The sequence below is a fragment of the Trachypithecus francoisi genome, unplaced genomic scaffold, assembly GCF_009764315.1.
Source record: "Trachypithecus francoisi isolate TF-2019V2 unplaced genomic scaffold, Tfra_2.0 Lachesis_group10, whole genome shotgun sequence".
Taxonomy (NCBI): Eukaryota; Metazoa; Chordata; class Mammalia; order Primates; family Cercopithecidae; genus Trachypithecus; species Trachypithecus francoisi.
The window spans coordinates 122,555,638-122,580,409 of record NW_022681455.1 but is presented as its reverse complement, the minus strand read 5'-3'; the positions used below and the strand labels follow the sequence as shown (position 1 = coordinate 122,580,409).

The window sequence follows — 24,772 nt, the reverse complement described above, 5'->3', positions numbered from 1 at the left end:
GTCTCGGCCTCCCAAAGTTCTGGGATTACAGGCTTGAGCCACCGCGCCCGGCCTAAAGCTTTCTTTTCATTGCATACAGCCAAAATGTTTTCTAGAAAAGTCATACTAATTTGCACACAAAGTGCTGCAGTGATTATTCCATACGAGCATCTGTGTGACCAACAAACATGGCATGGATGCTCATGGCTGTTTGGGTCCTAACTCCCCAGATGCAGAGAGGGCGAGCTCCTACTTTCTCCTGGCCGCAAATCCCTGACCTCTAAGGGCAGTCCAGCAAAGGGCCCCAGTTGGGGAAAGCATGTAATAAAGTCAACCACCACTAGGTGGGGCTAAATCTATATACCCAAGTCTCCCTACCAGGTGGTGAATTCTAGGAGGTGAGGCTACTTGTCCCCAAGAATTTAACCAATTTGACTTTAATCGTTCCCTACTAAACTGAGTAATTTATTGGAAGGAAAATCATGACAGGAAAAAAGTGCTTGAATTTCTCTACTTCACTCTAGCACCAGCTAGACTGAACATGTGACTGTACCCAATAAAATTAATGTATGACCTTCATTTTACCTCCTCCCTCAGACTGAGTCTCAGGTTGGGCAAATAAGCCTTCTTTTCATCACTGTCATTCAACCCCAGCACCGGGAAGGCATGATACCTACCACATGTGTCAACATTCTCATTCACCATTTATCAGTCTACTAGGGTAGCGACAACCCTTCCCTGAGCCCTCAGTGTGGCTGGCCTTGTGCAAAACACATCTTCCCTACTTGTAAGCTTCTCTTCCATCAGTGAAATCCAAACACAGGCTAGGTATTAGATGCCATTTAAAAATTACTGCTAATTGCACAAGCTGTAATAGGAGTGTTATGGCAGTATTTTTTTAAAAAACAAGACGTCAGCCAGGCGTGGTGGCTCATGCCTATAATCCCAGCACTTTGGGAGACCGAGGTGGGTGGATCACAGGGTCAGGAGATCGAGACCATCCTGGCTAACACGGTGAAACCCCGTCTCTACTAAAAATACAAAAAATTAGCCAGGCATGGTGGCCGGCGCCTGTAGTCCCAGCTACTCAGGAGGCTGAGGCAAGAGAATGGTGTGAATCCGGGAGGCAGAGCTTGCAGTGAGCTGAGATTGCACCACTGCACTCCAACCTAGGTGACAGAGCAAGACTCTGTCTCAAAAAAGGAAAAAAAAAAAAAGTCCTATCCATGAGAGAAACATATGGAAGTATTTACAAACAAAACGACGCAAAGTCTGGGGCTTGCTTTAGAATTCTTCAGCAAAAAAATGAAGCAAGGGGAAGGTTAGGGAGACGTGTGTGGACTTAGAAATGGATGAAATAAAACTGGCAAAGTGGGCCGGGCACAGTGCCTCATGTGTGTAATCCCAGCAATTTGGGGACTCAGAGAGGTGAGTCACTTGAGTCCAGGAGTTGGAGACCAGCCTGAGCGACATGGCGAAACCATTTCCACTAAAGATACAAAAATTGGTCAGGGCTGGGTGGGGTGGCTCACACCTGTAATCCCAGCACTTTGGGAGGCCAAGGCGGGTGGATCACCTGAGGCGAGGAGTTCAAGATCAGGCTGGCCAACATTGTGAAACCCCGATTCTATTAAAAATACAAAAATACAGGTGTGTGGCAGACACCTGTATTCCCAGCTACTTGGGAGGCTGAGGCAGGAGAATCACTTGAACATGGGAGGCAGAGGTTGCAGTGGGCCAAGATCGAGCCATTGTACTCCAGCTTGGGTGACAGAGCAAGACTGTATCTCAAAAAAAAAAAAAAAAAAGAATTGTCAGGCATGGTGGCACATACCTGTAGTCCCAGCTATTTGGGAGGCTAAGGCAGGAGGATCACTTAAGCCCAAGAGGTCGAGGCTGCAGTGAGCTGTTATTATGTCACTGCACTCCAGCCTGGGTGACAGGGTGAGTGGGGCCTTGTCTCAAACAAAAACTGGCAAAATGCTCATAATTTTTAATCTGAGTGATGATACATGGTGGTTCATTAAACCATTTGTCTGCTTTTGTGTATGTTTGAAATGTTCTGCAAGACAAGAGGTTAAGTAAATGAACTTAATTTTGCTGCAACCCAAAACTGCTCTAAAATATAGTCTATTTAAAAAAAAACAAATGAATTAACAGAAAAAAGTAAATGGAACTCCAATGATACAGACAAAATTTTTAGATTTATATGTGAAGAGGCATGCATGCATACATACATACACACACACAGATCCATACAATTGTCTCTGATCCCCACAATTCTCAGAAGTAGATGCTCTCAATTCCACTTAAAGAGGAGGAAACTGGGGCACAGAAAGGGTAAACCACCTGTCCATGGCTGTGCAGCTGGTAAGAAGATTTCAAATTGACCTCTCTCTCACAGTTTCTTGTCCTCGCACTATAGGTACTTGGGGCTGAATACCTCTTTGGTTTTTTTATGTTTTTTTTTTTTTTTTTTGGTGGGGGGGTGGTTTTGTTTTCTGTTTTTTTGAGATGGAGTCTTGCTCCGTTGCCCAGGCTGCAGTGCAGTGGTGCAATCTCGGCTGACTGCAACCTCTGCCTCCCAGGTTCAAGTAATTCTCCTGCCTCCGCCTCCCAAGTAGCTGGGATTACAGGCACCTGCCACAATGCCCAGCTAATTTTTGTATTTTAAGTACAGAGGGGGTTTTGCCGTATTGGCCAGGTAGGTCTCGAACTCCCGGCCTCAAGTGATCTGCCCGCCTCAGCCTCCCAAAGTGCTAGGATTATAGGCGTGAGCCACCCTACCTGGCCCTGAATACTTCTTTGTTGCGGGAAGGAGGGGGACTGCCCTGTGCAACACAGGGTATTTAGCAGCATCCCTGGCCTTGACCTGCTAGATGCTGGCAGTAGCCTCCAGCTGTGACACCCACCCATGTTTCTGGACACTGCCCAGTGTCCTCTGGGGGCATCGTCACAGCAGTGGAAGACCAACGCACAACACAAACCCCCCTTGAGTCTATAGCTGGGCTCAAGGCCCACAGGCAAACCCTGTCCAGGGAGACTGTCCCAAGCATCATCTGTTTAAGCACAGCTGGGCTAGTTTATCTCCCAGGGGCCCTGGCAGGCTTGATCAATCTGGTCCCATCCTCCCATCAGTCAAGGAAGGCTTCCCAGAAAATGACACCTGATACGATGCCAGAAAAGCTGACGCCAGCCAGGTGAGGGTAACCCCTTCCTCAAGTCCTCACCCCTCCTGCCCTGCCCTGGAATCGTCTCACTCTTCCCATCCTCAATGTGTGTCTTGAAAAGAGGCCCGACATGAGGCTCTTCTCATCCAGAGTCTCAGTGGCATCAGACAACAATCTGAAGTATCTGGCATCTGGGCATGAAGACAGGTGGCCAGGTGAGCACAGGTAGCCAGGTGAGCACAGGTGGCCAGGTGAGCACAGGTGGCAAGGTGAGCACAGGTAGGCAGGTGAGCACAGGTGGCAGAAGCGTGAGACCAGTCCCCAGCAGCATCCCGCCAGCTCCCCCAGTCACCCACACACCTTGTGCTTTCTCACCTGCTGTTCATGTATGAGAAACCTCTGGAAGTCATGCAGGTAAACAGCGGAGGCATCTGGCCTGTCCGTGTTCCTGTCCTCGGGAAAAAGGGGTGCGGTTAGACACAGGCACATTCAACAGAGGAGTCGAGAGGAGATGCCAGCCAATGGGGCAGCCTGCCACCCAGAGCACCCCACTGAGACTGGCACTGTGTTAGGTACCAGTCCGGCCAACAGGAAGACACAGGTGAATGATACAATGTCCCTCACCCACAGGGATTCAGAGGGGCCCTGACATCGGAATCGCAAGGGGCAGGCCCTGGCGTCTGCATTTAGCCGCTCCGAAAGAGCTCTCGCGCCCTCCAGAGTCTGAGGAGCACTTCAGAGTATGGCCATGGGGAAGACAAGTGAACCAGGCATTTGGGATACAGCATAGCAAGAGATGAGGGTGGGGGGGGAGGGCAGAGTGGGAACCGCTGAGAGGACCCCAAACCCAGACCTGGAGGGCCAGAGGGGCTTTCCTGAGGAAAAGGTACCTACTTGAGTTCCAGAGAATGAGGTGGGGTGAGCCAGGAGGAGGTGGGGTGAGCCAGGAGGAGGTGGGGTGAGCCAGGAGGAGGTGGGGTGAGCCAGGAGGAGGTGCAGAGAGTGCCAGGCAAGGAAATCATAGATGCAGCGGCCTCGAGGAAAACAGAAGGGAGGTGAGAAGAGGAAGAGGGCTAGGAGAGAGGGAACACAGGCTGGAGGGAGGGATTGCAGAGTGAAAGGTGTGGGGAATGCAGGGACGTGAGCGTGCCTACCCAATGCCGAGACAGGGCTGGACACGCCACCCACCCTTATAGGGAGAGCTGGTGTTGGAGAAAGGAAAGGAGCCAGACCCAAGGGCCTCCTCAGAAGCCATGATCCAGAGTTCCCTGGGTCACTGAGGGCTCTGGAGTGGGCACCAGATGAGGCCCCCCTAGACTCCAGGCCATCCGGGCACAATTAACTGGAGTGTGGAAAACACATCCCTGGATCAAGCAGAGGTCGGGTATCAGGGAGGGAACATTACACTTCGAATAAAGGCAGGACTCCCGCCTTGGCCAGCGGGCCACCAGAAAAACAGGGCCTTAGTGGGCCAGCATAAGCCACATCCGGGTTGGATGAGGAATACATTCTGCTACTTGAGGCCTTCCAGGGAAATGGGTACATTTCCCTGAGCACTTGCAGGAACCTGGAGAAAAGAGGTCTATTTCAAACAGTCTAAGACATCAAACGTTCCCTACGCTTTCTCCCTTTACTAAACACTCAGGGTCCAGGAGTCTGTTGTCTTTAATCATGAGTATATTTCTAACCTTTCCTCGGCAGCCTCATGGTCTAACACTAAGCTTTTCATTAAAATACTATGTGGAAATTATGGCTGGGCACAGTGGCACATTCCTGTAATCCCAGCACTTTGGGAGGCCGAGGCAGGTGGATCACCTGAGGTCAGGAGTTCAAGACTAGGCTGGCCAACATGGTGAAACCCCGTCTCTACTAAAAATACAAAAAAAAAAAAAAAAAAAAAAAAAAGCCGGACATGGTGGATGCCTGTAATCCCAGCTACTCGGAGGATGAGGCAGGAGAATCACTTGAACCTAGGAGGTGGAGGTTGCAGTTAGCCGAGATTGCACCAATGCACTCCAGCCTAGGTGACAGAGGGAGTCTCCATCTCAAGTATATTATATATATATATATATTATATATATATATATATATATACATATATATATAATATAAAAATTAGATTCATTTTATTTATAACTTTGGAGTTTTGGAGTTTCTGATTTCAGAAGTGACAGAAGGAAAAGTTGCTCATCAATGAGGACTGGATCAATGTATCCCAGACCATTAACTCCAGGGCCAACACTTCTCCCAGTCAGATAGGCTGGGGAAAACACAAAACATCTCAGAAATTCCCCACTTGGGGAATCATGAAGCATGGTAAATGCCCTGATAAGTCCTGCAACACTCACTTTTTAGTAATAATATTACTATTTATGAGCCCTTCATCGGTGCCAAGCACCGTGTGAAGCAGTTTATACACTTGAACTCATTTTAATTCCGTTAAACCTGTTTAACAAGGTATTTTTCACTTATTTGATCATCAACATTAGTTTTTGTAATTTAAAAAAAAAACTGGCCGGGCGCGGTGGCTCAAGCCTGTAATCCCAGCACTTTGGGAGGCCGAGACGGGCGGATCACGAGGTCTAGGAGATCGAGACCACCCTGGCTAACACGGTGAAACCCCGTCTCTACTAAAAATACAAAAAACTAGCCGGGCAAGGTGGCGGCGCCTGTAGTCCCAGGTACTCGGGAGGCTGAGGCAGGAGAATGGCGTGAACCCGGGAGGCGGAGCTTGCAGTGAGCTGAGATCTGGCCACTGCACTCCAGCCTGGGTGACAGAGCGAGACTCCGTCTCAAAAATAAAAATAAAAAAAAATAAAATAAAAAACTATTAACCTGTCACATCTCATGAGGCACATTCGGGGAAAGAAGGCCCTGAGGCACACAGGCTTTTCTACAGAACCTTCTAGACCATCCTCGCAGCGCTCCACACCCCCCTGTTGCTACTGCTCATCTCTATCCACACCACAAGCGTGGGATGGCCAGTTCCCAGCATGGGGCCCCCGTCCCTCTGGAGGTCAGCGCCTGCACACACAAGCATCCTCGCCTGGAGGCCGGCTGGGCACCAGGCCATGAGGTCCGGCACAGCCGCCCCGAACAACACGCCAGAGCTGCCTCACCCCAGGATGAACACGGACGAATCCTTTTTGAATTCATCGAGAATCTGAAATGGAAAGCAAACACAAAGAACCTTAGACAAGCCACTTAACGCAAAAACGGAAAGATTTTTGTTGTTAAAAAAGCATCATTTTGTCAGTTGCAACAAGATCATTAAAAATATCATTTTAAATTGGTGTTAGTTGTAAATATTCAACTATAACAGAAACTTAAGAAGCAAAAGGTAGAAGCCCTCCTCATCCCCGCCACAGTTTTATTCCCAAGAAGCAATCACCCTTAAGAATTTCATAGGTTTCCTTCTAGAATTTGTTTTAGGGATATTCATTTAATTGTATCATATCATATTATATCACTTACATACATCTCACAATTTTTTGCTGTGTTTCAAGCTTTACATATTATTCTTCAACCTCAAATAACCCTGTTTCCTTTCTTTGAAAAACCATTGTATTCCATAATATACATGTCACTCAATTTTCGTTACATCTAGTATTATTTAAGTGTCCCTGTGTGCACATTTCTCTATCTTTGTCCACAGAGTAGAGTCCTAGGAGGAAAAGCACCTAGACACAGCACATTGTAGGCACACTGGCTTTGATAAATTCTGCCAAGGTGCTCTCAAAGCAGTTGAGATGGGCGCCTCCACTGGGGTACACATCCCTTTTTCCACACCCTCACTGCCAGGTTTCTTTAGAGATGGGGTGTCACTGTTACCCAGGCTGGAGTGCAGTGGCACAATCATCGTTCACTGCAGCCTCACTCTCCTGGGCTCACATGATCTTCCTGTATCAGCTTCCTGAGTAGCTAGGACTACAGGCGCGTGACACCATGCCCGGCCAATTTTTTTTCTTTTTGTAGAGATGGGGGTCTTATTATGTTGCCCAGGCTGGCCTTGAACTCCTGGCCTCCAGAGATCCTCCCTCCCGAGCCTCCTGAGTAGCTAGGATTACAGGCAACATTTCCAATCTTTAATATTTCAAAGATGCACTTCTAATCTTCGAAGGCAAGAGGACGAAAGAAATATTGAACTGCTTCAGCTCTTCTCTTTACAGCCCACTGCCATGCCAACTGTTGCATGATGAAAAGGCTCCTCCACCAAAGGGGGGCGCCATGGAGCACCCTTCCCTCCAGCTTCTACTTGCACCAGCCCATTTTCTCTGCATTGTACACAGGCAGCCTGCACAGCCACATCTTGTCCATTGCTGCCCAGGTAGCCTTGCTGCAACAGTCTTCAATGACACTGCGCCTGGATAAGCACTTGAATAACCCCCGCAGAAATGGAAATGTATCCACTAGCACATGATCAATGCAAATGACATAAAACACCTCCTGCCCCAGATGACCCAGGGTCCTCTTGCTGAACTCCTTGCAGCCCAGGACATCATGGGGAACACCAGTGTTCTAGAAAGGGAATCGCAGGCCCCTGGGAAGCATCAGAGAGTCCACAGCAGTTTGTGTGGGTGTGTGTTTCTTCTGGAAACATAATCAGCATCTCAAAGGAGTAGGTCCCACCAAAATGTTAAGAGCCACAAACAGCCTTTTTATGCAAACTGAGAAGTACTTCCTTTTGTGTGTGTAATTTACAGCATAGGTATTTCTTTTCTTTTTTTTTTTTTTTTTTTTGAGACGGAGTCTCGCTCTGTCGCCCAGGCTGGAGTGCAGTGGCCGGATCTCAGCTCACTGCACGCTCCACCTCCGGGGTTTACGCCATTCTCCTGCCTCAGCCTCCTGAGTAGCTGGGACTACAAGTGCCCACCACCTCGCCCGGCTAGTTTTTTTGTATTTTTTTTTTAGTAGAGACGGGGTTTCACCGTGTTAGCCAGGATGGTCTCGATCTCCTGACCTCATGATCCGCCCGTCTCGGCCTCCCAAAGTGCTGGGATTACAGGCTTGAGCCACCGTGCCCGGCCAGGTATTTCTTTTTAAAAAGGGGTGGTGGTGCAGATTTTAGACAGGGCATTCTGCTATTTGAACTCATTTACTGCTTAGGTCGCCAGGTCAGCCTGGTGCTGAAGGCATCAGGGGTTAGAACTCTTCCAAGCCCAAAGCCCCACACCCAGCTTATTGACATCTGGAGGGAGCCCAGCGTGTGGCCCCCCTCACTGACCACCACATGCAGTTCTTCAGCCCTGTCATTCCTTTACATTCCTTTAATGAAGCACAGAAACAGCCCGCACTGCATTCCACGACTCGGGGAGCTCAGACAATGGCAGAGGCACCACCACAGCACGGATGCTTCCCAGAATCAGGAAAGACCTCGCTTCTCCTCCGCCTGACCCTGCAACTCCCTGCCTGCACACTCTGCTTATTAAAGCAACGTGCTTGCAGGAATCGGCGGCCCTGGGATGCAGAGCAGGACAGGGAACGAAAAAGAACAACTGAAAGCCAAGAGCCACAAACGCTGCAAGAGAACAGTGAGGCAACAGAAGGAAGATGGCGTGGCATCCCAAAGGCGAGTTACAACATCAAGGAGAGAGTGACCAGCTTTGACATGTGCTGCTGAGTGGACAAGATAAAGACCACGGGGCACACTTCTGGATTCACAACACAGGGAGGCGACGGGTGACGGGCCAAGATGAAGGGACGGAAACAAGATGGGAATAGACTCCAGAGACAGCCGGAAGAAGGGAAGCGTAGACAGATCTTGGAGTAGGTTACTTTAAAGGGGGCAGAGAAATGGGGCTGTAGCTGGGGATATGGGGCAGAGGTGGTCAAGGAAGATGTTCTAAAGATAGAAGTTATAGTTAATATTATACGTAGGATGGTGTCCCCGGGCATATGTGTCCAAGTCCTAACACCCAGTACCCATGAGCATGACCTTCTTTGGAATTAGAGTCTTTGCAAGGTGCAATCAAGTTAAGATGAGGCCATGCTGGGCTAGGGTGGCTACATGACTGCTACCCTGCTACCTCCTGTGACTGGCTTCTTACAAGAGAGAGATTTGGAGACAGAGAAACACACAGAGAAAAGGAGGCCATGTGATGATGGAGGCAGAGACCGGCACAATGCCATCCACAAGCCAAGGAGCGATGGCATCTACACGCCGAGGAACACTTGCAGGATTGCTGGCAGGCCACCAGCAGCCGGGAGGCGTCCACACCCCGAGGAACGCTTGAAGAGCTTGAAGGAACAGACAGAGCTTGAAGACAACACTTGAAGCACTGCTGGCAGCCACCAGAACCCCCGAAAGAGGCCTGGAAGCCATCCCTGGAGCCTTCCGAGGTTGTGTGGCCCTGCCAACACCTTGATTCTGGACTTTAACCTCCAGTACAGTGAGGGAGTAAACTTCTGCTGTTTTTAAGCCACAAGTTGCAGTACTTGCTACCGTGGCCCCAGGAAATTAACATGGGCTCCATGCGCTGGGGCAAGATGGTCACAGTCTCAAACGCTCCTCCTGCCGATCCCATCAGGTAGTAAAATAAGCCCCATTTCAGAAACAAGAAATAAGCCCAGGGAGGCAAGGACTTTTCTCCTCACAAGTCCAGGAGCCAGACTTTCAACCCAGGCTCACCTTGGTAAATCTCCAGCATCCCACACTGCACGTGCAAATGTACATACAATAAATGAGATTCCAGCAATCAGAGAATATTCTAGATGCTATGGGTGCACCGTGGAGATGGCAGTTCGTTTATGTTCGGCATTACCATGGAGGGTTATGTGGTCAGATTCTACATAACCAAGGGACAGGGGTTGGACCGGGCCTTGTGTCACTCTGGACAACATCCCGGAACCTTCCCATCCCAGCAAAGGGCCAGTGATGTCAGGAGAAGCATCTATATCATTAACCATTGTGCCCTCTTGGGTCACACACACATTTACTGGATGAGTGACTAAAATAAGAAATAAATGAATTTTCTCTGATAGCTAAAAGGCTACAGGGAAACGTCATCTCTGAGTCGGGCCCCAGGAGAAGTTACCAGGTGGACAAGAGAAGGGGCCATGCTAGGGGGAGGGGCTCACGGAAGCAGGGACGGGGCACTAAGAAAGGGAGGGAGAGGAATGGAGTTTTCCCACATGGCTGTAGGCACACGCCCTTTCAAAACTGCAGCTGCTCTCACACACTCAGTGGTACTTAGGCTGTAGGAGCCATTTGGTTCTGGAAGGCCAACGGTAAAATCTCATTAATAGAAAAGCTAGCTCAGGCACAGTGGCTCACGTCTGTAATCCCAGCACTTTGGGAGGCCAAGGCGGGTAGATCACTTGAGCTCAGCAGTTCAAGACTAGCCTGGGTAACATGGTGAAACTGTCTCTACAAAAAATACGAAAATTAGCCTGCATGGTGGCACCCGCCTTTGGTCCCAGGTACTCCGGAGGCTGAGGTGGGAGGGTCATGTGAGCCAGGGAGTTCGAGGCTACAGTGAGCCATGAATGTGCCATTGCACTCCAGCCTCGGTGACAAAGTGAGACCCTGTCTCAAAAACTAAAGAAAAGAAAGATAAAGAAAGAAAAAGAGAGAAAGAGAGAGACAGAGAGAGAGAAAGAGAGAGAGAAAGAGAGAAAGAGGGAGGGAAGGAGAGAGGGAGGGAAGGAGGGAGAAGAGGGAGAAGAGGGAGAAGAGGGAGAAGAGGGAGAAGAGGTAACCAGCGATTGTATCTGCTAACTTCTCCACTGTGGACTCTCCTCTCGCCAGCAGCTGACAATGAGAATAAACTACAAGATCTCCGAGCTCCTGCACAAACATCATCACAGAATGCTCATCACTCACTCCCCTCATGCCCACACCGTGCAAAATCCAGCAGAACAATCCTTCAGTGTCTTACTGGATCATAGGGACAGCCACTGATAAGTTGGCAGGCTTCTCAATTTCCTTTTTTATTATTGGCAAGTGCCTTCTATTTTTACTTAAGAATGCTGTAACCACAGGCAACTTCACAGGTTTGATCAGGACATAGCAGGGTAGCAGTCACGTAGCCAGGTATTAAATTACAACATTGGCAGAGGATGTGATATGCCGTGTGAGGTCTGCTACAAAATGTGAGAAAAGGGACTTGGGTGAGGGCATCAGCAAGGTGATAATGGCTGAAGTCAGCTGATGATACATCTGCTAACTTAGCATCTGTTACGCTATTCTCTCTATGTGTATATGCTTTACATTTTCTTTAATACAAAGGATTCAAAAATTAAGAAGTATTCCGTGGCTGTGCATCGAAGTTGGGCAGAAAATCAAATCCTAGCTCTGCAGCTGACTAGTTAGTGGCCTGACCTTCAGCAAAGTGACCTCTCTGGACCTCACTTTCTTAATCCCTAAAATGGCAACAACAACAGTAGCTCTTCCACAGGGCTCTGGGGGGAATTAAATGTATACAAAACACAGAACAGGCCGGGCATGATGGCTCACACCTGTAATCCTAGCACTTTGGGAAGCCGAGGCAGGCAGATCACTTGAGGTCACGAGCTCGAGACCAGCATGGCCAACATGGTGAAACTCCATTTCTACTAAAAATACAAAAATTAGCCAGGTGTGGTGGTGCATGCCTGTAATCCCAGCTACTCGGGAGGATGAGGCAGGGAGAATCGCTTGAACCCAGGAGGCAGAGGTTGCAGTGAATGAAGATCGTGCCACTGCACTCCAGCCTAGGCGACAGAGCAAGACTCTGTCTCAAAAAACAAAAGAAAAAGGAAAAACAGAAATACCACATAGGACCGTGCCTAGCATATAGCCCACCTGAGAAAATGTTGGCTATCATCTTTGTTATATTAGGCTTTGATATTGTTATCACAGCCTAGTTAGAGGTACATCCCCTCACCAGGGAGACACAAACATGAGATTACATTTCTTATCCTCCTGCTGCTGCCAAACTTTTGGAAACTTTGAGGCTCGAGAGCTGCAACGTAGGCAGGTGGTCAGACACAAAGAGGAGCTGGCAAGCTCACAATGGAAACCATTTGGCTACTGATAAGCGTGAACCCACTCCCTGGATTTAGGTCTGGGGATTACGAGTCACCATAAATAGCTCTGTGTCCTGCAGGAGCTTGAGAAATCCAGCGAGGCCCTCCTCCCCCTTAAATCACAAAACAGATACTTTTCTGTGCCCTGTGCTTCCAGCCAGGAGCAGGAAGTAAACAACAGGTTAGGGGATGGGCATTTACCTACACAACAGCAGTGAGGCTCTTAGAGCTGGCCAGAAACCGTCTATATAAGCTTGGGACTTTGTTATTCAAATCTGTCTTTACATTAAATTTTTAAAATGCAGTGACCAAACTGGAGAGTTATACCCTCTAACAGTGGAGATGAGGGTTGCCAAAGCAAAACTCCTTTAGGGTCAGGTAAGCACCATAAGTGAACAGACAGAGCTATACAGGCCTGGGTCCATACAGAGAACGTGGACCATTCCATGGAGTGACGTGACCCTCTTTATAGCCAGGTCTTGACTTTTTCCCAAGGGAAGCCAAAAATCTAGATTTTAATATATAATATAATCTCAAGTTTTAAATGTAGGCAATTAATTTTTAACATATTTAAACCATTAGATCAAGTACAACCAGGTGCAGGCTCAATGTGGCATTCTGGCCACCAGGGGTCAACCTTTGGTATCTACAGAATCTTTCCCATACGAAGTTCCACATGGGGCAATCAAGGGTGCCCCAGAGGGTTCTGAGATTCTGTAAAACTCTGACTCAAATTTCTTTTTCTCCCTCATAAACACAAACACCCAGACTAGCCTTCATAAGAGCCATAATTAAAAGTACAGGTTGAAATACCTCTCAGGTGGAATTTTACCACAGTGGAAACCATCAATGAATGGGTTAATCTGTTGGCAGGTGAAATAGATTTTGTGCAAATCTTTTTTTAATTTTTAGTATTATTTAATAATACAGACGGGGTCTCACTATGTTGCCCAAGCTAGTCTCAAACTCCTGAGCTCAAAGGATCCTCCTGCCTTGGCCTCCCAAAGTGGTGGGATTACAGGCATGAGCTACTGCTCCCAGCCATCTACAAATCCTAATTTCAAACTTTGCCTGGCATCTGTCTGATAACACAGCATCTTGAAATGTCAAGGTAAACTATTATTTAAAAAAAAAAAAAACTGTTATTTGCAACTACGTATCTTGAGTAAATCGAGTTTTTCTCAATCCTGGTCAATTGCATAAGATGACAATCGTCCCCATTCCGAATTTCATACACACACTCTCATCATTGTTCTATGACATGGTCTGTGTTCAATGACACGTGTCATTGTTCTCAAGGACTATTTTTAAAGTTACAGGTTTTAATCTTAAAAAGTATTCTGATAAGCTTTTATGAATCATGGTTTTTGTTGTGGGTTTCTTGTTTAAAGGAGAGGGGATTACAGACTTTTAAAAGTTCTGTAACCATTGATCTCATTTAGTACCTTCATTTTATAGAAAAGGCTAAGTGAGAGGACAGAGATGGCTTCCCCCAACATCACTTGGTCAGTTAGAGGTCAAGTTGGTCTAGAATCCACTTCTCCCAACTCCCAAGCCTGCAATCTTTCTATTTCATTTGGCAAACCAATAACTAATTATTATATATGTGAACAAATGAACACAATGCAATTCAATGATCCACTCTGTGAAATACATTTTTCCCCAATCTGGGCAGATAGGAAATGGCCCTCCCATTTCTCTACCTCAGATACATCCAAAGTCCCAAGGCCAGTGATCACCCATCAAGTGGCCTCACTGTGTGGCCAGCCCACAACCCTGCATGCAGAAAGCAATTAATGACTGTCTTCTAGAAACATTCACGTTCATCACTTAAAAATGCTTCTATTCACAGCTCCCAATTTCCCATTGCACAGAGCAGAAGACTGAAGCTAGGAGCAGTCAGTGGCTCATCCAAGATCATGCAGCTAACTGCAGAAACCACAGCCACCTGACTCCAAGTTCCTGGTACTCCTCATGCCCTCACAGCTTTCCCTGGGAATTCTTTTGCAGTCTGCAAAGCCCTTTCCTGACAGCAACAGCAGCAGCCCCTACTTGTTGAATGTGTGCCACCTACCAGGTACTATGCTAGGTCCATCACATAGAACAGTCTCAGTTTTAAAACTTTATGCTCTATGGAACTTTCTGTTGCAAAGGTAACATGTTACTTGGAACGTATCAGAGAAAATGAGCTGTGCAAAGAAAAGGTAACTATCCTTCCTGCTCATCTTCCCAGTCCCTTCCAGCATACACGCAAAATCAACATTAAATGTGAGGTACTTTCTTCCATACCTTCCCCCACTCATGAAAAGGAGCAAAAGGAGGATTATTGCATTCTCTGTTTTTGTGTTTGTTCTGAGATCGAATCTCGCTCTGTTGCCCAGGCTGGAGTGCAGTGGCACCATCTCGGCTCACTGCAACCTCCGCCTCCCAGGTTCAAGTCATTCTCCTGCCTTAGCCTCCCGAGTAGCTGGGATTACAGGCGCACACCACCATGCCTGGCTAATTTTTTTATTTTTAGTTGGGATGGGGTTTTGCCATGTTGACCAGGTCTCAAACTCCTGATCTCAAATGATCCACCCGCCTCGGCTCCCAAAGTGCTGGGATTACAGGCATGGACCACTGCGCCTGGCCTGTATTCTTATTTTTAACAAAATAGCAGACCTAACTCCTCATGTAAATCCACTGCTGGCTTTCCTCAAAAAACGTCACAAATATCATCTCAGATTAACAGAAAGAGAACTGACACATCCTTCTTAATCAGCTGCATAATGTCACACAGTACGAACAGACCGTAATTTACCCATCAATTCCTCCACTGAGAGACATTCAGATGGTGCCCTGGTACTTTGCCAGCATAAGTAACACTGCAATAAACAATCCGATAATGTATTATCAGGCCCTGATGTTTTTCCTTTCATAAAATACAGTCTTCAAGATGCCACTGTCAGGTCAAAACGTACACACGTCTTCATTTTTAAATAGTCTATTATTTTAACCAAAAAATATGTCCTCATAAAAAATATGAATAAAAGTATAAAAAAGGCTGGGCACAGTGGCTCACACCTGTAATCCCAGCATTTTAGGAGGTGGAGGCGGGCGGATCACATGAGATTAGAAGTTCGAGACCTGCCCAGCCAATATGGCAAAACCCCATCTCAAAAAAATACAAAATTAGCTGGGCATGGTGGCACAAGTCTGTAATCCCAGCTACTTGGGAGGCTAAGGCACAAGAATCCCTTGAACCCGTGAGGCAAGGATTGCAGTGAACCAAGATCACACCACTGCACTCCAGGCTGGGCAACAGAGTGAAACTCTATCTCAAACAAACAAACATGTAAAAAGAAGAAACACATATATAATTCCTCAATCTGGAGATGGTTATTAGTAATAACAGTCATTTGCTAAACTTCCTTTCAGAATGAAATAATGCAGTAGAGTGAGTTGCACTTTTTTAACAGACTCAGATCAAATTCCAGTCAAACTTAAGGCCATTCACATTTCCTCCAGGAAGGTATATGAACACCATTTCTCTACATTTTCCCCACAGCTCTGTCATGGTTAAAGAATTTTGCCAATGTAACAGATGAAAATGGTATGCTTTCGTCATTCTCATTTATATTTCCTTGACTAAAATGGAGATTCAACACTTCTTGTGGGTTTCTTAGGAACATGCCAGACTTGGAAATACGTGGAAAACAGAAACATCATTTGATCACTTGCTCAAGAATCATCTTACCGATTTTTGCTGCTCAAACATAAGTTTTTTATAGAAGAGATGGAACTGTTCAAAGCTGAGCTCATCTTTGTGTGCTCCTATTTCCTGTAAATATGAAAAAAGTGACCACATGATTTTTGATGTCCACCGTAAGAATGGCTCCATGCTATTTATAGAATAATTTTTATCTCAGAAAATGCATGCAATTTTGTTGGCATGCTGAAGAGAGAGCTACGACCACGTTGTTTCAGCGTCATGGCTTTTGAAAGGAAGAAGTCACACTATTTAACATGGCTTTTCTAAAACATTGGCTAAAATCAAACTCACATTCCTCTGAATCAAAACTCTCCACACATTCCCTAATCCCTCTGGTCTAGGAAAACATACTCACAGCGACACCTACCAAGTAAGACCCTCCTTTGAGCCCCAAAAGGGAAGAGTCTCAGCCAGGTTTGCAAGAGACATGATGCGTAACTCCTCCATTTTTGGGCAGAAAACACTCTCTTTGGACTTCCAACTTCAGACATATTTGTAGAGTATGTACATATAGGCATTTTGTAAAGCACTGGGAGTCAGACAAAGCTCAGCTCCAATTAATTGCTTTAAGGCTTTGGGCAATTTCCTTGACCTTTTCAAACCCTCAGTTTTCTTTATCTGTAAAATGGGAGAACCACCACTGTGCTCCTAGGGCTTCCCTGAAAGTGAACAAGATACCTGCAAAACACCTCAAAACACCTGGTTCAGTAAATACTTGATAAACAATTAAATGCTGATTGTGTAGCAATCAATGGTAAATGCTTCTCCCGTCTCTCTCCTCTTCTGACCTACTCTTTTCTCTTTTTCTATTCTTGGATTAATGTGGATTACTGGGGGCAAGTCAAAGGATGCTTGATAAGCAATAAAATAGGATAATTCTTCCAGGAGTTCATTAGTACAAAAATGAAATGAGCTTTTTCCACTGAGGAACCCTGTAATGGAGCTGATATTGACAACGGGCATTGGGGTCCTCCAACTGGGGCTACTGGGATGAAGGGTTGCGCATTTCCTAAGAAGAATGAGTACTACCCTGTAGGCAAAAATCAGTGCCCATCATCTCCATCCTTGCCTCACCTCCTGTGCTATATCCCATCACTCCTGGAGTGGCTTTACTGCCCAGCCTCACCAACAACTTGATTACATAACAAAATTAATTAAATGATATACGGAAGGATGGATGGTTGGAGAAACAGAAGAATAAAGAGCCAACTCTAACAGCTACACTACCAGGACTTGCATACAAACTGCCATGGTCCTGGTACCCTACACAAGGAATTTTTCATAATATTTTCCAAAAGACATACATGCATTCATTTCACTAGGGAAAAAATGGGCTGCAGTATGGTCAGGGAAACAGGGAAAGCTGGACTAATGAAAAACAGGTCTGAGGGTAGATGTTCCAAGTCCAACAGCTCAGTAAACATGGTCTTTATCGATTACATCCTCTGCGAGGATGGAGACTATGGTCCTCAGATATGTCTATGATCCCTCTGTCTGAACTAAGATGTACTCTGGAGGCAAAGGACTTTCCTGGGCACTATTCCACGGAACTCAAAGGCAAGTCACAGCTTCATGAGAGAGGTTAAGTCACTGCATTCATAAAATTCCCAGGCCGAGCCATGAAACTTACCACAAACTTATCTTTAAGGAACTTGGCACTGCTCACTTTAAAGTTGATCAGGGGCAAGATGGTCTTCAACTCTCGGAGACTGATGCTGCAAAAAGGGAGACCCAGCTCTGTCACCTTGAGGGTTTTCAACAGCACAGGGTTTAGCTGCTCCCATCAGTTTCCACCTCGGGCAGCCCTCTGTGAGAGCCTGGTCAACAGTTGTTTATGGAGCACTAACTAGGAACAAGACACTGGGTCAAGGTAGAGGTGACACTTCAATGAGCAAAGCTCAAGGGCACCCTTCAGGAATGTCCACAGATAGGGGTCACACAGGAGACTCACAGTGTAGGGTGATGCCCCAGTGAGGAGGCACCTACACTGGAGATCCCCAGTACAGGGTGATGTCCCAATGAGGAGGGTCCCCATCCTTCGAGAATGGCCATGGAGGAAGGTCCTCCAGGAGATTCAGCGTGAGCAGAAAATGGTGTCAGATGACCAGATAATCTCAATACAAAATGCCACAGAAATCCCAAAGGCCCAATATAAGTGTTGACATGATGCGATTTCTGCCCAGCATTCTGAATGTCAAAGTGAAGAAATTCAGTGAAGCTTGGGTAAACAGCAGGAGTAACTATGACATGCTTCACGTAGCCAAACACTTTGTCACCTAATTCGTGACACACATGAAGGGATGAACAAGACTCCCACTGACTCCACCTGCCACCCAGAGGAACCACAACCACAGAACGGGCTTGGCAGAGTCAGCCGGGAAAGAGCCAGCTGAGCTTGACTCTAGTCTGGCACTGTGAAGAGAGAAGAGGGATGTAGAGTAAGTGGGGACCCCCTGCACCCCCAAAATTAAGTTAAAAAATAAAGGTTTCTTTTAATGTCACTGGGGTTCAGAGCAAGGCAAGGTCACTAAGGGCCAGAGAGGGGAACTGGGAAGGAACAAGGCCTACATGAGCACCTACTGTATGCCAGGATGCTCTGGGGTCATCCAGGTGTTAAGGTTGCCTAATTGCTCACCAGATTCTACCTTCTGCAAAGTACACATGATTGACCCCCAGGGCTCAGAACAGCCAAGGGCGGGATGTCACGAGGGTACACAACTCAGGGCTTGGAGCTGGATGGCAGGCAGCAGAGCCTGGATCTGAATCCAATTCCAGTGCTCGGTCACAGGAATCTGCATGAGTGTTTCTTTGAAGCCACAGAGTGAGGTGCAGCTTAAGAGGCAAGAAAGTGCCGGGCACAGTGGCTCACGCCTATAATCCCAGCACTTTGGGAGGCCAAGGCGGGTGGATCACGAGGTCAGAGGATCGAGACTATCCCGGCTAACACGGTGAAACCCTGTCTCTACTAAAAATACCAAAAAAGTCAGCCAGGCGTGGTGGCGGGCGCCTGTCAGGAGGCTGAGGCAGGAGAATGGTGTGAATCTGGGAGGCGGAGCTTGCAGTGAGCCGAGATCACGCCGCTGCACTCCAGCCTGGATAACAGAGCGAGACTTCATCTCAAGAAAAGCAAAAATAGAGGGAAGCAACGGAGAACACGTCCCAGGCAAAAGGAGCAGCGGCAGTAGTAAGAATGGTAACAAAAGCTGAAACTTCAATACTGCTGATCAGGTGTCAGGTATTGTTCTAGGTGGTGCCCTATAGGCATATTCACCTGTTAGATGCTTGAACAATTTACAAGGCAGGTACCATGATCATCTCCATCTTCCAGGTGAGGAAACTGAGGCACCAGTTTGGTGCACACCTGACTGCCTCCCAGCGACTCGCTCACACAACAACGAGAGGTTAAATTAGTGGGGTGAGTGGGTCAAGAATATGAGATCCAGACCCTTCTGGCTGGAGCCAAGTGTCCAGCAGAGCTAAGACAGGGTGGTCAAGAGAGGAAGCTTGCCCCAGCTTGTAGGAGAAAACAGCCCTGTTTCCCTGCACCATCCTCCCAGCTTCTGCTGTGGCATGTGGAAGGAAGTAGCACGTCACTGCCCAGCCACTGCCCTGGAGAAGGTCCAGTGTGACTCTGGCCATCCTGTGTCCCCACCTCCAGCCTTTTCCTCTGGTTCTAACGGTCTAACAGCAGAGACTTCAGCTCACAAGATGCTCCCCACCCACGTCCTCAAACCGTAGGCACACCACCCACGGCTTTCACCGACAGACCTCGAGGGCAGAAAAAGTCCCTGTGGGGCTAGCTGGGGCTGACTGGGCAGAGCAGCCAGCAGGCTAGGGAATTTGCCCCAGGGGCTTGCAAGAACCTTTCTGCCTCAGCCCTGGGGGTGGTCCTAGGAACAGCTGGGCCAGGGCAGGATGAAGGTAGAGGAACAGCGGGAACAGGCGCTGCCAGAGCAGCAGTGAGAGGGGTCGCGGGGAGAGGAGCCAGACCACGCTGGTGCCCCAGTGGAGCGCATCCTGGGAGCAAGGGGGAGGTTAGGGTCCCCCAGGAGCCCAGGCAGCAGCAGGGCAAAGGAACCATCCCATGTCCAGAAAGAGAGAGACTGAGGGGCCTGAGGGGCCAGAACAGCTGCTCAACAACCAGTGGAAAAAAAACCAGGAACCAGGGACATGAGCGTTCAAGCACTTGGAACATGGGAGCCCACCTGGTCCAAAGGCCTCCCCTTACAGTGTAAACACTGGAGGCTGAGAGCTTCTTCGGGCTCCTAATGCCGGGACAGCCTCACCCAATTTTCCCCTAGGCGAGCCCCTGCCTCACTCCCACCTCTGGGTGTGTGTGTGTCCTGCTGCATGGCCCGACTGAAACCAGCACAGGCAGGCTGAGCCCCAGCGCTGCAGGGGAGGAAACCAATGGCTCAGCTTCACCCCTCTCTGCAACCTGTCATCCCCTAGACAGAGTGCCTTGCCCAGGTCAAAGCCCCCTCCAAGGCAGCCAGCTCTGACCTGGTCCATGCATGGGAACGAAGGCCTGGCCCTCTAGTCTCAATTCAGGACAGCTCCACAGGCCATGCTCAGAGCTCCCCGTCAGGTCTGCCCGGGCCATGACTGTGACTCCCCGACTGCCTGTTCCAGCGGCCTTCCCTCCCCCATGCTTTCCACAACCCCCCATGGACTCCCCAGTAAGCCTCCTGCACACAAACGTACATCTCAGATCTTGTTTCCTGGGAGCTCAACCTAGAGCTGTGAGTTAGGAACCAAGGAAGGTGGGTAGGAACCAAGGAAGGTGGGAAGGAACCTTTGGGGAAGGACGGCAACTATTCCCTGAATGAGACACCAACAGCCCCTCCCTCTCCCATGGCAGACAGCACTGAATAATCACAGTGTCCTCCCTGCTCAGCCCGGGAGGCTCCCACGGTTCTTCAACTCTGCACCCAGGCAGCCATCACCAAACAATTAAAGATGGCAGCCCCCTGACACTTACCAGTCACGCTGAGGCTGGGCCGGTACCTCCACTGCCCCCAGCTCTTTTGCAGCAACAACGGCAATAAGAAACGTTCGTCAAGTGCTTACCACGAGCCAGGCACGGTCCGCGCACCCTTCACATATTAACTCCTGAACCCTCACATCTGCCCTGGGAGGTGGGAACTATTATTTTTACCTTTTACACATGAGGAAAACGAGGCCCAGAGAAATTAAATTATTTACCCCACTTCACACAACCAGTTACTGTGAGATCTGAGATTCAAACCTCAGCGCTGTCTGACAACTTTCGACAATGATGGAGACATCTGTGCTGTCTGAGGTACTAGCCGCCAGCCACACGGGGCTGCTGAGCCCCTGAAATGCAGCTAGTTCCACTGAGGAGCTAAGTACTTTTATTTGGCTTTGTTTTGTTGAAATGGCCACCTGTGGTGAGGGGCGCCCCGCCGGACCGCACAGCCCCAGAGTTCTCCTTCTATAAGTAGCTCCCAGACCAGCAGCATCTACATCACCTGGGGATTGGTTGAAATGCAAATTCTTGAGCCCTGCCCACCACCAACTCAATCAGCCACTGTGAGGTGGAGCCCAGCAGCCCCCACGCTCACAAATCCTCCAGGGGATTCTGATGCCTGCTGAAATTTGAAAATTGCTCTCTAGTCAGCCCTAATCTTCAACCCCAGCTTCACAGTAGAATCTTATTTTTAAAAAATTCCAATGCCAGAGGCCATGCCCAGGACAGTAAAATCTGAATCTCTACTCGTGTGGTTCTGCTAAAGCTCCCCAGGCGACTCTAATATTCTGGAACCTCGAATAGGAAGCCTATTTGCATTCATGTTGAAGGAGATAAATGGGCCCACCCACCTGCCTTCCACCTGCAACCCCCCTTGCCCTTTGCCACCCCCTCCTCTGTCCCTGCCAGGGCTAAAGGACAAAGGGACGTGCACATCCTGCTTATGCAAATCCAGTGTTATAAGGCACAGGGGCAAGGGCAGAGGACAGAAAGGAAATAAGTGTTGGTGAGGATATGAAGAAAACAGAAACCTGTGCATTGCCATGGAAGGTGTAGCTGCAACAGAAAACAGTATAGCAGTTCCGCAAAAATAAACAGAATTGCCATTTGATCCAGCAATTCAGCTTCTGGATATATACACAAAGGAATTTGAAGCAGAGACTCCAACAGATTTGTACACCCATGTTCATAGCAGCACTATTCACAATTGCCAAAAGGTGGAAGCAATTCAAGTATCCATCAATGGACAAGTAGATAAACAAAATGTGGTCTATCTGTACAATGGAACACTATTCAGCCTTAAAAAGGAAGAAGATTCTAACACATGCTACAACACCGATGAAACTTGGAGACATTACACTAAGGGAAATAAGCCAGATACAAAAGGACGAATATTGTATTAGTCCACTTATACGAGGTACCTGGAGCAATCCAGTCCAGAGAGACAGAGTAGAGTGGTGGTTTCCAGGGGCTAAAGAGAGAAGCAATGGGGAGTTACCACTTAATGGCTGCAGAGTCTCAGTTTGAGACGATGAAAAAGTTCTGGAGATGGATGGTGGTGACGGGAGCACGACAACATGATACACTTCATTCCACAGAACTACCTCTCTAAGAACGTTAAAATGATCAATGTTGTTCTATGATTTATTGTTGTTACCACACTAAAACAAATTTAACATTTGTTTTTAGTTTTTTTAAATTATAAGGTGATTGGTCAGGGTGGGGAAGGAAAGATTTCTCTATTTCCCCCAGCTCTCAACAGCACAATTCTTTTTGTTTTTGGTTTTGTTTTTTGTTTTTTGTTTTTAATGGGATCTCACTCTGTTTCCCAGGCTGGAGCTCAGTGGCACAATCACGGCTCACTGAAGCCTGGACCTCCCTGGGCTCAGATGATCCTCCCACCTCAGTCTCTCAAGTAGCAGGGCTACAAATGTGCACCACTACACCCAGCTAACTTTTTTGTACTCTTTGTACAGATGGGGTTTCGCCATGTTGCCCAGACTGGTGTCTAACTTCTGAGCTCAAGCGATCCACCTGCCTTGGCCTCCCAAAGTGCTAGGATTACAGGTGTCAGTCATCATGCTCAGCCAATAGTACATGGAAGGAAGGAAGGAAGGAAGGAAGGAAGGAAGGAAGGAAGGAAGGAAGGAAGGAAGGAAGGAAGGAAGGAAGGGAAGGAAAAGTGGCCGGGCACGGTGGCTCATGCCTGTAATCCCAGCACTTTGGGAGGCCAAGTCGGCCGATCACAAGGTCAGGAGATTGAGACCATCCTGGCTAACATGGCGAAACCTCATCTCTACTAAAAATACAAATAATTAGCCAGGCATGGTGGCAGGTGCCTGTAGTCCCAGCTACTCAGGAGGCTGAGGCAGGAGAATGGCGTGAACCCGGGAGGCGGAGCTTGCAGTGAGCTGAAATGGCGCCACTGCACTCCAGCCTGGGCAGCTGAGTAAGGCTCGGTCCCAAAAAAAAAACGGGAAAGCAACACCATTGGGGATAGTAAGTCTGCAAACCCTGGTGCCACCCCTGACAACCTGGGCTACTTTAGTCAAGTCACTTAACCTCTCTGGGCCTCAGTGTCCTCACATAGAAAATGGGTCTGAGAGCACCCAGCTCACCCATCAGCCAAGAGGGTATCCTAAGGATGTGAAGTGCTTATTACAGCCATGACTGCAAAGCAGGCTATAAACAAATGCCTGCTGCTACCCTTTGCCTCTAGAAAAGTCTAAAAATGACGCAGGGTGCTTGGGCCAAGCAAAACACCTAAGACTTGTCCATTGCCCAGGCTGGGCCAACCCTGAGCCTGCCCCTCTCGCCTTCAGCCTTTCCTCTGCTTCTGTGGCTCCTTTGTTTTCGTTCAGGAAACATGATTAGTCTCGTGGGTGACAGGAAAGGGAGGGAAATTGGCAGAACAGAAGTTGGTTGCTCTTTCATTGGCACCTTGGTCAAAGTTTCTTTTGCAAAGCTCCCTCCAGGCTTCCCAGAACCACGGGTAAGGTGGGATTTTCCACATGTTGACAGAGAGCAGGGCTCCGCCTACTGGGAGGGGGGTGGAGGAGAGGAAACCAGTGAGCATGCAGGGATGAACTCAGCCCAGAAACAGAAAAGGTTCTCTCTGCAGAGGGTCCTGGACCAGCCGATGGGAAGATGGATCTTTATGCAGGACTTGCCAGAATCCCTCCTGAGCAAGAGGGAGGTATCCATTTCTTGACTTCACAGATGAAGAGCAGACTTCAGAGCTAGACTGGCCACCCCACACCAGCACCGCGTGGAGAGAGGCACTGAGGGTGGCTCCCTCCCTCAGTCCTGTGCCAATCTCAGCTATGATTCACCATCAGCCACAGAGAAAGAAAATGCAGAGAAGGCATCACCTCCGAGGCTGAAAGAGACCAGTGTGCACCAAATCTTCCAACACAAGGACCTCATTTAATCCACCTCAGTAACATTAGAGGGTGGCCCAGCATGGCGGAGCAGTCAGGGCATGTTGGACGAGAAGAAGAGGAGAGAGAAAGGCAGGTGGACAGAAAAACATGGAGTGAGCTAATGGCTGACCTAACTTTACTAGACGTTTAACCACTTCCTGGTTAAGAGTTCCAAATCCTCCCACTGGGTAGGAGAAGAGACCAGGGAAGCTCACCCAAACCCTGAAGCCAACAAGTAACAGAGGACATTGACCAGACATGAAGTCACCTTCAAGATGGAAAGATTTTCAGGAACAAAATAGGAGAGCTGAGTTTAGTTATTGGATATTAACCAGGATAATGCCATATCTAGATAGGATAATGACATATCCACGTAGAATAATGACATAAATAAACCAAGAAGGAACGAAAGGAATATTTTACCAAAAAAAATAAGGTGTCTCATGTGAGGCTA

General features: G+C 48.0%; 1 protein-coding gene across 2 annotated transcripts in view; it reads right to left on the bottom strand.

Moving 5' to 3' along the window:
* The window catches only part of PLCG2 (phospholipase C gamma 2), a 193,296-nt gene that overhangs the window by 81,095 nt on the left and 87,429 nt on the right, over positions 1-24,772 (bottom strand). For both annotated transcript variants that reach the window (XM_033219130.1, XM_033219131.1), the window contains 4 exons: positions 17,537-17,621; positions 15,892-15,975; positions 6,269-6,312; positions 3,525-3,597 (listed from right to left, as the gene is read on the bottom strand). In XM_033219130.1, coding sequence (XP_033075021.1) covers positions 3,525-3,597; positions 6,269-6,312; positions 15,892-15,975; positions 17,537-17,621 — 286 coding nt within the window. The remainder of the gene's footprint in view (positions 1-3,524; positions 3,598-6,268; positions 6,313-15,891; positions 15,976-17,536; positions 17,622-24,772) is intronic.